Source organism: Anticarsia gemmatalis, chromosome 25, assembly GCF_050436995.1.
Source record: "Anticarsia gemmatalis isolate Benzon Research Colony breed Stoneville strain chromosome 25, ilAntGemm2 primary, whole genome shotgun sequence".
Taxonomy (NCBI): domain Eukaryota; kingdom Metazoa; phylum Arthropoda; class Insecta; order Lepidoptera; family Erebidae; genus Anticarsia; species Anticarsia gemmatalis.
This window is the reverse complement of record NC_134769.1, coordinates 3,492,593-3,507,765: the sequence shown is the minus strand read 5'-3', so window position 1 is coordinate 3,507,765 and position 15,173 is coordinate 3,492,593. Positions and strand designations below refer to the sequence as shown.

Here is a 15,173-nt window from a genome sequence, read left to right as displayed (position 1 = left end):
GCTATTGAGTAATGATTGACTTATTTCTAACAGCAGGTTAAATTTCATGGTTAAAAGTCACCACTTTGGGTAGGTATCTATTCGATACCAGCTACCTTATCAGGAGGAGATACGACAGTTTTTTTTTTCTCCAATTTACTTGACGGTACCTGTCAGACAGGTTATTCTTATACTGGACACTTATCCACAATCCTAAATATCATTCTAAAATGTTCTGTCTTTTTTCTTTCCAGAGCTCGCAGAATCGCCTGCTCATCAAGAATGGAAAGGTGGTCAATGATGATGGAATGGAAGATCTGGATGTCTACATTGAGGATGGGATCATCAAGTAAGTTGCAAACACTTTGTTCTAAATGGCTACAGAACCAAGACGAAAGGCACGTTTAAAATAAGCAGCAAATGGTACAGAATTAATTCTTTGCCAAATAACGTCTAAAATCGAAATCAAAGACTGCTAATATCGATGTATAGCATTCTATTCATTCTACCAAATTCGTAAAGGTGACTTAGCAAGAAATTTCTCACGGAAATTGGTTTCCTTTGACCAAATTACTGGCAAATACACAACCATTCTTCGTTTAATTTAAATCTAATTAAAACGTACATAGCAATAGTACTATTTTTAGTCCATATTCATCAAAGATTAGCTTGAATATGAACTCACTTTATTTCTATTCAGGGCATTGTCGTAGACAATTAACAGAGCGACACCATAAACCTAAATATACGTATACATATGTATCCTAGGTCTGAATCATAGATGCAGTTGTATGAATCATACTGCTATCTCGGAAATAACATCTACAGATAGTGGAGGGTGTGTAAATATGCAGACAGTTGAAGCAGGCTGGATATAGTGGGTATCCCTTGTTAAGACTGCAATAAGAACGTTGGCCTGCGACAAATATATATTGCTCTTGACTTAAAAGTTTGTTTACTAGTTATAATATTAGTTGTCTCAGGACTTACAGGAATACGGAAGAAATGTCATCGTTCGTTAATGAAAGTAAATTAATGGCTAGTTTCATTTTTTTACGGATAAGTGTCGGATAGCTTCCCTAATAGATTACGTGTTAAACTAATCAATATTTATTAAGAAGGGGTGAAACGGCTGTAACAATGTTGACTAATTGTTTCAATTAAAAACTTCAATACATAGCAGATTCTATTTAATATTTATTCTCGTTAACATTTGAACTCAATTAAACCTTTTTCTCACATATCCTCAATCAATAGAAATCGGGATTGGAAGTCGTTTTTAATCCGATATTTCAAAACCAGTCAAGAGCGTCTTAAAGAAAACTCTAGAAATCCATTAAGCATTGTGTTTAAAACTGCATTGACAGCGAACAGGCGGCTATCTGCCCATCGCAGTAACCTACTTTCCCGATTTAACTTGTTACTTACTCGGGAACATTAACCACTTTTACACACAGTTTTATAGACTGAATACTGCTTGTATAAGCACATTATTTATTGTATATAGTTTATCTTTAAAAGAAACAACATCGATCAAGAAGTATTTTTGTTCGACCTAATCTTTTAATTCTTAGGAAACTACTTCGATAGTTCTTCAATAACCGATAGAATTATTGGAAACCATAACATGATTTTCTACCCTCGGTATCGAGTTAAGAACTGCCATCTAGTTTAAGAATCAGTTTTACCGGAATATACTAGGGGCGTTATTAAAATTCTCATGCAAATATTCTCGATAACTCGATAGATTGTCAATAGTAATAGAGAATTGCTTCTCTGATTTCGGATTGTTATCGACCCGATAGTACAAAAAAACGCAACTCTCACGAAACTTTTACACTAAATAAGAATAGTAGTTTACAAACACCATGAACAACACGGATATAAATGATGTCTGTCAAATTAATGAGTATTATGACAAAGTAAATGCAGTCATTAATTAAAGGTTGACATCAAAAACAAACATCCTGATTGACACTACCGTCTTCAAAATGATTTATAATCTTAATAATAAAATAGAGGCACCAACTATTATGTTTTTAGTCCAAAAAACACAATTAGTTAAATCAAGCAATACTGACTGATAGACTGCTTTGCGATAGGTAGTGTATCCTCGAATTCTATTAAGGGGTTGGGCTAAAGTACTTTTGTTAAAAAAAATGTATTATTTATCAATAGTAGGTAGTCCGAAGTTTGTTTGTTTTTTATTTTTATATAAACAAACGAACATTTTAAAATATTGGTCGGACAACCATTTCTTCAGCACCAGAGAATATTGGGATTGCCTCTTTTGATCCTATTCAGTGACCCCTTACTTCAGGATAACCAAGTTCTATATTTATCCAAATCAATATACAAGTTCATCGAAAACGATTTAGGACATTTCACAACAATGAATAACAAACAAAACAATATTTCTGATAAAGTCGTTACTTTCTCAAGGAAAAGTTATGGGACACGAATATCTCATTAACTGTATAATTAGTTTGTAACTTAAAAGGAGATTGCAGAGAAATTGTACCACCATATAGAGAAAATAATTTATAAAGTCCATTGAAGTATTTATATTATGTTTTAAGAGTAAATACTCCTGATATAATCATGACCATAATGTTGTTGAAACTTCTGAAGAAGATGGTTAAATTTTTCGATGTTTTGTGGAAATACGCACTTACATCTCTTTTTAAATGCCTTCCTTGGTGATTGTAAAATTATGCAATAAAATAATACTCATACTGAAGATTACTGCAATACGGTTTTTGATGCAGAATAATTCTATTTGTTAGTTATCGTTAGTTAGTTCGTGTTTCTTATCATTATAGCCATCTTATCATGCAATTGTCAAGGCTTTTCATGTACTTACATTACTGAATAACACCACGACCTAAAAACAATGATTTCACCATCACATCAAATAAATTCACGGTCAATAAAAACGTGATTTTCGTAATAATTACCAACATGCAAATGTTATAGGAAACTCGTAAGTAAAAGTGTACGCGTAAGTGTTATCTGATCGTTTTTCACTTTCCTTCAAGCCGGCTTGTTTACACGTTACACGCGATTTGTCGATCAACTTGTTCATTGATCGGTTTACTTTTTTGTTGTAGAGAAATTGATTGTGTATTGATAAAAGTTTCAAGATCGCAAGACGGAACGCATGATTCCTGTTTTTACGGGAGGTTTTCCAACGGGAATAACACTTGTAGCCGTTCCGCTACAGTACGTTTTATTAAGCGTAAAAGACTGGTTAGAAGAACGGCTAAAATGGGCACCATTGCATTGGAAAATGTCTACAAATACTTATACATAGATAAGGCATTATTGTTCTGCACTTGACTGATTTCCGGGAAAGTTGAAAAGGCCTCATTGACTTATGATTATTACTGCAATTAAATAAAAAACCTTTACCCATTACTGCCTCAATGCTGGGAGCTGCTTTTCACGAAACATGTGGTTAAAAATGTACATACTTACGCAAAAAAAGGTTATTTGTACGATTAAACATCATATATTTTGTACTGAATTCATCCCAGCAATAAATTCTTCATTTCATCTTCTATTAAACCATTCTCGCTCTATCATGTGAATATGCGTGCGTAATTCTATTCGCAAGTCGTGGGATATGACACATATTCTGAATTGGTCCAAGCTTAGCGATGGTCCCCTCTAAATATACACCAGTGCATAATTTCCCGTGGGTAGTGTCAAGGTGACTGGTGATTCAGAGAAACCAAACCTGGCCGGTATCTAGACATCAATTTACAGATTTACGCATGATGTGATAGAATGTATATGGTTTTAGCAATTAGGAGTAGTTTCTTCTTTGTACTCTTGAAACTAAATCCTTTCCCAGCTCGATACTAGAGCAATACATTCTTTTACTTATATCGTTACTTCATAAAGCCTTAAGGTTTAAATACAGATTCTCTTATGGACGGATATTAATACGGTTGTTTTGTGAAATAATAAAAAGAAACAGTAATGCATGAAGAACTAGAGTTGAATAGTAAGAAATGACTGTTTTAGATGCCTTCTTCAAAAAATCTATGATTTAACTGCACTCCTATAGACTGTTCTCCATATGTTTTTCCCTGTTCCATTGCAACTAACAGGACATTCACCGACGACTGTACATAAATCTAACATATATATCAGAAAATATATCCCTAGTGAGACTTCCGGCTATTCCAGCAAATACTGGAGGGTCCACGTCACATTGCAGTATATGATAAGAACGGCAATCGCCACGTTGGCACCGCTCCAGGCTGAAACAATGAGAATGAGGATTTATTTAATAGGATGTGCTGTATCCGCTTTTCGATATTTCCGGGGCGAAGTCACTTTGTTGTAAACGTGTATAGTGTTTGGTTTGGTTTTCTGAAACCTTAATTTTATGTTAGTCTGCGTATGCTCTTACCAGATTATGTCTCGCCTTTTAAATTATATTCAGATTAGTTTTTAGAAGGCTACCTTAATGTCACCTCACTTTAATTTTATAACACTAAGCTTTATAGAAGGGTAGATTATTTGAGGCTTTTTACTACTGTCGTAAAGGGCCAGAAGTAGCGGTGCTAGAGTTTTAGTGTAGTCTTCCACAAGATATGTGGGTAAAGAGCAAAATTGTGTGCAAAAAATCCATGAATTAACTTAGCCACGGTTTCGTAACTATAAAATAATATACATCTTTTAGGTTTCTACAAAATATGTTATACTAGTTTAGGTGAAAAATCAGCCTTGCCGCCCTTTCTCAGGCAGTCGACGCATAATGTCAGTGAAAAAAAGCCATCTAACTATTGTATTGTTTGAAGTAAACAAGTTATTAATCTCATAATTTATTCAACAAAATAACACTTTACCGTAACCGTTTTATATAATAACAGCTATCAGTTTCCCCATAATTTTCACTTCACAAATAAATTACTACAATAAATCTGTTATACAGTATCCCACACGACGCCTACGCAGCGAAGCGGGTCAGCACAACAGTTAGACACTTACCACTGTATGGGAGAAACTATGGTGTGTGATGACTTGCTAACTAGTTGGTAAAGTTTACTGGATTATTATTTAATAGCTCATTAATGAGTTTGTTAAGAAGTAACTGTAATAGTAGGCTCGGCTGCAATGAGATACAGAGCAGAGTATATGTATGCGCGTATGTATCTGAAAATAGATAATATGTAAAATAACTCAGTGCCAAGTGCCTATTGGTTATATCCAAATAGAGCCTAATCATTAAATAAATCTACCAAAAACAATTTAACGTATAATGAGAAATATTCTGTTATAGAAAAACACAGGCTTTTAAGTACTGAAAAGCTTTTCCTTTACGTGGTAATGATCTACAAACAACTATACTACACATTCGATCTATTCCTGCATCGATAGCTCACCTACCTCTCTTTGCCTATTATAGTAAACTAGCTTTTACCCGCGACTTCGTCCGCCACCTGAATTTTCCCATGGGAATGCGTCATTTTCCAGGGGTAAAAAGTAGCCTATGTCCTTTCTCGGGTATCGAAATATCTCTATACCAAATTTCATGCAAATTGGTTCAGTAGTTTAGGCGTGATTGAGTGACAGACAGACAGACAGAGTTACTTTCACATTTATAATATTAAGTATGGATTGCCTCTTCTGACTCTACCAATCCCAAACACCGAATGTCTGCATGTAACAAAGCCATCGTTACGTGTTTATTTCGAGCTGCAAATCGAATCTACGTCAATCACATTAGCGCCACAAAAACTGTCACCAATTAATTAATTAACAAAGTAACGTCTGATTTAATTACAATCATCGCGTGTGTTTTTTTCGCATTAGAAAACATTAGCAACGTTCATCTGTCGGTCATTCTGTGTGCACATTTCTCAGATTGCACAACAATAGGGTCAAGCACCTGTTCCAATTAATGACGTCATAAGCCGTCTCTTTATCACCGCAGGGCTCTCGGCTTTGTATTGTTTTGCGCTTTTGTTTCGTATGGGAAATTAATGAGAGTAAAAAAACATTTCTTTGGAAAGTCTATAATTTTAATTGGGGTTTTTTCTTACTTTAGGGTAAATTTTAAATCAACGTGTTTTTTTCTAAATTGTAAATAAGAGTTAAGAATTGCGATTTGTTTGCGTTCTTATTCAGGATTATTTCATAAGCGTTTCCGATATTTTTTTCACAAGGGTCACTCTTGCTAATTGAGTGAATTCGAAAGCATATCTATTATTTTTGCTTATTTCTACTAACCACCAATACCTTTAGGAAACGTAAGGAACTTTCTCTAGGCCCTATTGAAAGAGGATATAATAATCTGTATATTGAAGCTGTCAGCAACATTGAAGCCTTACATTAAAGACCACTTTGTAAGAGTACTAACCGACTTCCATTGATCCAAAGAAAACCCATAATTATTATTTTCACGACTATAAACAATGAACCCAAAAACCGAAGACAGTAAACGCATCCCACAAGCTTTCGTATTTACCAAGAACGAGAACCAAACCCGATATAATAATATTGACCTACATGCGAACAGTACCGTATAAACTCGTAAATATCTGATTTCCTCAATACTTACGCACTTTGATCGTTTTTCGGAGCATGTCTGTTATGAATAATGTTACCGTCAGTTACGTTTTTGTTGGGATATTCGGGACATTCTTATTATTGTGTTTGTTGTGCTTTTATTCGATTTGTAGCAATTTAAGTGTTAGATTTTGGGTATCTGTAGTGAGATTTTCTATCTGCAATCGTATTGTTTTTGTATCCATAATATAACGTTAAGGATAACAAGACATAATACCTTCTTTTTACTTATTTCTGTCCTACTGCTGGGTAAGGGTTTCAACCCGTATTTAAAGGACTGCTGCGTTCTTAGTCCACTCGACTGTCACTGCTACATTTACTTAGACATGATACCTAGTTTCTTAAGAATAAGTTTGTCTTGTCATATCACAACTGAACAACATGCAAACTTATAGTTTGTATCTCACGCACAAGATCGATGTATCAGGATTTTCCTCCCCTCCCGTCATGGCACAACAGCCTGTCAATAGCCCGTGTCTAATAGTGGCATTACAGAAGTATGTACCAAGAATTACATGTCCCGCTACCGCAAAAAACAAAATGGCCACGCTACTCCTTAGAACAGGCGTATCGTGACCAACCATAGCATGTCATTCAATACTTATTACTATGATTACGTCAAGAGAAAGCACGCACGATAGATTGTAAGATATGAACGAAATAAGTCGATTGAAGTCGGTCTACTGAAGGTCAGGATTGAAGGTATTTTACGTTAGACTGTGAGTAAATTCTTGCTTAAAGTAGGTGAATTCTCAAACAATTACTATAAGTTATTAAACATTGCTGAATGTGAATGTTTTGATCGTTTCTACGATCAGTGTTACAGCACCAAGTGCAATTCGTAAGCAAGGACTGATCAAATTAACAGTCTCGGTAAGATTTTTAGATGGATTCCAAACTTTGTATTACATACCTTGTCGTTGTGCCAATGTCCCTATAAGCAATTAAGAAATAAAGTTTTCAAACATACTAGCATTGTAGTAGACACAATGTTGTCAAAATGTGAAATTAATATTTTTCATTATTGTAAAGGGTGCATTATTGTAAAGAGCAGTGATAGCCGAGTGGTACAAGTTGACACCTCCTACGCAAGTGGTCGCAGGTTCGAACCCGAGGCAACACACCAATGACTTTTCGAAGTTATGTGTGTATTAGAAATAAATGTCACGTGCTCCAACGGTGAAGGAAAACATCGTGAGGAAACCTTGCATGCCTAAAATTTGTTTAATACATTTATTGAGGGCATGCAAAGTCCCCAACCCGCACTTGGCCAGCGTGGTGGACTCAAGGCCTAACCCCTCCCTCATTACGGGAGGAGACCCTTGCCCAGCAGTGGGACACTAATGGGTTAAATTTATTAAGGGTGCTCTCAAAGAAAACCACTTGGTGGATCTTTACTACTATATTATAAGTGATAACTGTCTTGTTATTTACTTAAAAGTTACAAAATTAAAAATCCTAATATCGTTCTCTTACTAAATTCTCTATCATTCCAATCGTCCTTCAGAAAATACCGTTTTTATCGAAAAAAGTTTGATTATTCGCATCCATTCGTGTCACGTTTTGGCTTCATTCTACCAAGAATCGGGAGTTCACTACACCGATTCATGGCTCCAATCGTATTGTAATATACCAATGATTTGTTCCGCTACATTAGAATTGTTTATTGTGATAATAACGTTTGCTACTCGCGTCTTTGTATATTTAAAACTACATAACTGGTAGAAATTAATTATTGTCACATATAAAACAATAGGCGGGCAAATAAGAGTAACAGATCAGTGAGGTTTTGTCTATTTTAGACTCTTATTATAACAATATTAAATAAACTGAAAAAGGGGTTTGTTGTATTGTCAGAGCTCAGTAGAAAGGTTAATTTGCAGTGCTTTAAGATTACTGAAAAAATATCAACGACCTTGCTCGTCGGTGCACAATACATACTTTATATCGAAAATATAACTTACCAGCTCTTACCTACGCCCAACGTGCGCTTGGTCTATAGTTACTACTTGCTTCTGCCCGCGAATTCATACATGCATTTAAACAAACTAATCCTTCGCATTTATAATATTAGTATGATGGTATTAGTAGTAGATTAGTAAAGATAAAGGGATTAAATATAGCTCTATTAAGAATATTCATAGAACACACATATATTATAACATAACTAGCATCACACACAAGAGTTTGAGCGGAAAATAGTGTCGATAACGATTTATCTGACCATAAAATGTTATCATTTAATAGCCTATAATTCTGTGCCCTGGGTTAGAGCATCAGATTAGGATTCTAGCTAAATTGATTGTGTAGCTAGCTTAACTATAGAGGTTTGTATGAATTCACTTATACGAGTTTAAAATCACGCCTGTAAAATACATAATATCGCGCTTTATTTGTAAAGAACTATACAGACTGTACTTTTTTTGAAATATTCAATATCTGTCCATTTTCTACACTGTACAATGAAGAGATTTTTCGTTCCATTAATTTGAACTATGCAGGCTAAAAATTCAAAGAATGGTACTACAATCTTCTTGTGATTAATTCCTATTATACCATCATGTCATACATACCTCTGAAAAAGTGATATAGAGGGATAATTTAGATTTTTATTGCAAATAGAATTGTTAGTTAATGGTACTTTTAGGAGTTGTTAAACACATAAGAATAGTTTTATAGACAAAACAGACGAACTTTTGCAAAATTATTGAGTTATTTGGCTACATACCAAGCTAGACTCTAAACTTCTTCATAGGACTGCATTATTTTATGTATAACTGTTTTATTATTGTTAACAAAATAGCTATTTTATACTACAGACTAGCTTATGTCCGCGACTACACCCGCGTGGTGATATTTATCGGCGTAAAAGGTCATATTGTCAGTGTTAATGTCGGCAATAATGTGAGTATACCTTGTTCTAAAATTCATTAAGCAAATTCGCTTGAAAAGGTAACAAACAAAAACCTTTCCTCTCAATTTTTCGCAGTTATTACAGCACAACTCATGTGTTATACTGATATCTAAGCTACAATACTGCTAAGTTTCATCAAATCCATCCAAATTAACATCTATTCTCACAAATTTTCGCACTCTGCTGTTATATGATTACTTAACTTTTCTTTCATAATCTTCCCAACACCGTTCTATACAAAGACATTAATCTCCCCACTTAATACTGTCGCCAGCTGAATCTAGGTGGTCTAGGTAACAATAACAGCTCACACACAATGGTCTAAAGTACTAAGTTAACCTAGTTCTTTGTTACATCCTACTACGTGCTACTGTTGCTAATTCTTGGGTTACTCTCGTTCCGTGGTTTATGAATATTTTAGTAGTCATATTTTGTTGGATTTTTTGAATTCTCTTGTTTGCTAAGTTTGGCTTTTTTACTTTTGAAATCGTTTTCATCATCTTAAAATTTTCAACTACAAAATTGACTAATTAATACGGCTATGTTGCTATTATTTATGCAAGTAAGACCTTAAAATCGGTAACATTACTACCACTTTTTATTGCCTTGTCCAATATTTGTTATTGGCTTTAACTCGCTAATGTAACATTTCTCTGTTTTTTTTATTCTATTGGACTACATTTCACTACTCGACGAGGGTATCCTCTCGAAATCAGAGAGGGAAAACCTTGAGACCACCGCGATGACCACATGGCTTAAGCCAACAAGTACAGCAATAGTTTTATTATAATCTAGATATTATCTAGGTACTAAAGAAAACCTAATAACATTGACATTGCCACCACGTGGGTAGACAAGTAGATAATAAATTAAAATCGAAGGTGATTTTGTTATTACCATCTGATGCAATTATGCAGTCATTCAGTTCACATTACGTCATTGAACTATTTATAGAACTGAAAATACATTTTGTTTGTTTGTTTTATACATATTTGTATTAAGGATGTTTTATTTTAAAACAACCTGCCATTTAAATATCAACTTATAAGAAGCGGATTCGCTCTTCTGACTTTTTGAAAGATTTTTGGTTATGCCATTTGGCCCTGACTATGTAGATACAGGCAGGAGAAGTTACTTTCGCGTTTAAGTTTGTATCCATCAATGTGCTTGCAAATTCTCAAAGTATAGTACGTAATCATTGCTTCATAAACCATAATGAAACCTTAAAAGACCAAAAAGTCATATTTTTTGTTTGAACGCGCTAATCTCAGGAACTACTGGTTCGAATCGAAACATTATTTTTGTGTTGAATAGACCATTTATCGAGGAAGGCTTTAGGCTATATATCACCACGCTACAGCCAATAGAAGCGGAGTAGCAACGAAAAATGTTACAAGAACGGGGAAAATTATGACCCATTCTTATGTGACGCAAGCGAAGTTGCGCGGATCAGCTAGTAACATAATAAACACGGCTTTAGATTATTACGAAAACCAATTCACTTACTTCACTATAACACAACAAAACGCACTCAACAATCAACGACACATCAATTCATCAAACCATATTTATTTATATCATCAAAAATCATCGCTTCCCATCAAGTACGGCGTTGACAAATGACGTCATGCCGCACTCCATCATAGCTAGGGTTGCCGGTTCCAAGCTGATAATTTCCTGGACATTTTTGGGCCCACGAACGGAATCAGAGTCTTGGTCTGCGGTCTGAGACTACACTAAGAAGGAATGACAAAAAAAACGACGTAGAAATGTAACATTGAAAAAATTTTTTTTTTCTTTTACCGACTGCAAATAAAATTACTGGATACGGGACAGCACGCAAAATTCCGGGACAATCCCGGAAATTCTGGCTATCTGGCAACCCTAATCACAGCCCGCATCTGGTCAGGCTATTATGAAGTCATGGGTTCAATTCATATAGCACGTATTTGGTACTAGCCTTATGTAGGCACAATAAGTTATTGAATATATTTGAATGAAGTGCTTCGGCAGATGTATTAGGTTTAGATATAAATGTGTTCATTGTTGTGGCTTTTGGATATAATAAATTGCACGAGTAATGTGTAATTGTAGGTGATTGAAAAAGTCTCAACGTAACTCGACATTTTTACTCATTACCCATTTATCATTATCATTTCTAATTGTTTTTAACCGACTTTAAAAGACATAAACTTCATAATAAGAAATATACCTAATGCATACTAAAAAAAGGTTTTTTATTGCACGTTTCTCAATTACGGTTAGGGTTTTCATTAGCAACTTTACATTAAAACATGAAAATATTGTGTATTTTTTGTAATTTCAAAAGAAAAATACTTTTACTACACTTATTTTTTTAAGTGGGTTTTTTACTCATATTTCTATAGTAATAGAAAGTAAGCGTAAAACGTAATGCCATCAAAAACATTCTGTAAAAACCTCAAGTCTCGCCGTAAAAAGTTGTGAGATCTATATAACACCAAGTCGATTAATCTATTTAGTCTCTACTTAAAGGACCTTCTGTCTTAAGTTATTACGTATGTTATTATCATGCCAATTAAAAAAAATACCTTTGAAACAAATAGACCGACCTGGCCATCGCATGATTTGATTATTAGTATGTATCACACTACACAGCACGACGAGAAGTTAATGCTCCTGAAATGTTAATGGCGAATTTGTGTTTTCTTGCGATGACCAAGTCGATCTATTTGTTTCAAAGGTATTTTTTTTAATTGGCATGATAATAACATACGTAATAACTTAAGACAGAAGGTCCTTTAAGTAGAGACTAAATAGATTAATCGACTTGGTGTTATATAGATCTCACAACTTTTTACGGCGAGACTTGAGGTTTTTACAGAATGTTTTTGATGGCATCTCACTTCTTTTTGTAGAGCGAACATAAGTCTAATTTGTATGAAAAGACGTTTTTTTTTTCATAATTCAACATATTTTCCTATGGGAATGTTCTTAAGTCTCATGGGCTAAACACCCTTACCCACCCTTTACCCCCTCCCGTTATGCCTCATATAGTAGGTACCTATTTACACCTATTTATTTTATTTTCTACAGTAATAATAATTCATTAACTGCAAATGTAACCTTGTAATCTTATACATTTATATGGGATTACAAAGTTATTGTTGCAGTTGGTGTATTTAGAAAACTGGGCCGAAATTAGAAAATATTAAATTTTTCCCATGATTAAGACACTAAACCCTATTTGTATTCTAAATTTTAAGCTTCTAAGTCTGCTAGAAGTACCTTAGACTTTTGATGATCGGTGAGTCAGTGAGTCAGTGAGTCAGTGAATCAGTGAGTGACAAAATTCAAAATTTCAAAAAGTTGTCATTCTTAAACGACTGGTTCAAATTGACTGAAATTTTAAATATACCGTGTTTATACAATGACTGATTAGTTGCTGAAAATCCAGGCTTCTTGTTTTATCTACAACGAAATTATAGGGGTGTCAAAAATAGCCCGAATTGCTTCGAGAAAAGGATGTTACGGCCGTGCCGCTTTTTTTTGCTCGACTTGCGGGGGCACTTCCGTGCCCCCAGATAAGCATTCATATCGTATGAATGCTTTTTATTTTTAGGTTCATCATGAAAACTTTATCTGGCTATCTCAGATAAATTTCCCTTGAGTGCGGATTTGATGAAGTGCGAGTGGAATAAATTCGTTCATCCGTTGACCACAGACCCTTATTAGAAGTGGAAAGTATGCTTATTTTCTAAACAAAGATAATTAAGTATAACTTTATCACCTATAGGGTCGTTTTAAAATAAAAAGACAATAAAATACAAATCTTATATAACAAATAACAAATCTTGTGAATTAATTGTCTGTCTGTCGTCTTTTTTACTAAAAGGAAAAATTGTCTTTACACGCAATATAACTTCCAAAATTACACCGATTCTTAAATATTTTAGGGTTGTTTATAAAAATGACTAATCCATGGGGTGAATAAGTTGATGGTGTCTACTGCTGACGTCAGCCACCAACCCTCCAGCACTTAGTCTGATTTATTATAAGGGGTAGTGTCTCGATCAAATAAAGTTAGACTGGAAAACCCTTGACGGGTTCAATGACCTCAAACTTTGTTTTCGTTATGACAGAGATATTTAATTTGTCGTCTGTGGTTTTTATGGTTTGGGAATAAAGTTATTCGAAATGTGAAAGTTTTGCTAAATTATTGTATTCATGATATTGCTATCTAGCGCTCCTGGTATCGCCCTTTCTGTGATACTTAGTCGTGTGGAATTGTAAGTAGTGTATGACATCTATTTAGAGAACTTCACTCAATATAGTTCTTGTTTTTCTATATTTTTTATATCCGTCTATACAAAACAGTAATTTCTCCATAAGAATCTAATTGATTAATACAGCAGCACAATTCTGTACAGTCCGTAGAGATTGACATTTAAAATGCACTTTAAAAATTGTTTCTATGGCACTCGCTAGAGGCGCTGATCAGATTTTTAAACATAATAATTCGACAGTTAGCCGGTTGCCGGTTGTGAATAGTGATTTAGAATCGCGGTACTGAACTGCTGTAGTTACTTCATGGTAGGGCCATTATAAATTAAATTGGGTTATACACAATTATCCCGTACGTTGTTAGTCGCTATCTATCGAGAGTACATACTGAGAGGTGTTTTTCCCTTAATTAACCCACTGCTCTTTTCAGTAAGATATAGAAGTCATTGACCTCTATGGTTGCTTATTTCGAAAAGTAACGTGCATTAAAAGAACAGATTACATAATACGGGAGTTTTCGGGACTAAGTAGTCCAGGCCCATAATCGCAATTAACACGCATAGACTAATTTGAATGAAGGATAAGTTTCATATATCAAAACGCGCTTATTTTTATAGCACGCGGTAAACAACAATCAAATCACGTCGTTTGCTTCTACTTCGCTACTTTATTTTGCGAAACTGAAATTCTCCATGACAATCAAGTTTTATAACACACCGTACGTGCCGCGAATATACATATAACATATGTATACACTATTATTTAAAATTCCAAATGAAACAGACCTAAAAACCTAACAAGAGGTACAAATGATGACATTAATATGTCGACCCAGTCGGCACTCCTGTGACCGGTTAATTTCACTAATTACATTCACCCAATTAGACTGACACTCGTGTGAATTCTATCATACTGTGTTCATGGGTAGGGCTTAGGTAGGCTTTTTGGTTTTGTGTTTTTATTTGTAGTTATTAATGAGGAGCAGATAGCAAGGAGGTCACAGTTGTAGTTCAAAACATTATATCCTCATGTTAAAAAAAATGACATCTGGCAAGCAGAAATATACATAGTTTATGACTTTGGTTTATTTTGGTAGACCTTGATTTTGGAATCTTTTATTCTTGCCAAGTCGCAAAAGTTATCCATAAGTATCAAAAAGCATAGTAACTTGTAAACCTCTTTAATTGTCAAAGTGAACCCCTTATATTATTATGCAACTTTATAGTCTTTAACGCGATTTAAAATTAAAGGATTAGGATACCTTATTTGTTTACCCGACGTACCCCTTTGTTACGCTTTTGGGGGTAGGTACCTACTTCAAAGAATTTGGAAAAAATAAATGTGATCTTCCGTCAAAATACGAGTACATACTTAAAACCGTTATGTGTCTTTTGAACTCCAATTACAGTCCATAATATACTCGTTACCAAATACG

At 34.4% G+C, this 15,173-nt stretch overlaps 1 protein-coding gene across 3 annotated transcripts in view; it reads left to right on the top strand.

Annotated features, from left to right (window-relative positions):
• The window catches only part of CRMP (Collapsin Response Mediator Protein), a 60,430-nt gene that overhangs the window by 28,544 nt on the left and 16,713 nt on the right, over positions 1-15,173 (top strand). For all 3 annotated transcript variants that reach the window (XM_076130973.1, XM_076130974.1, XM_076130972.1), the window contains exon 2: positions 234-328. In XM_076130973.1, coding sequence (XP_075987088.1) covers positions 234-328 — 95 coding nt within the window. The remainder of the gene's footprint in view (positions 1-233; positions 329-15,173) is intronic.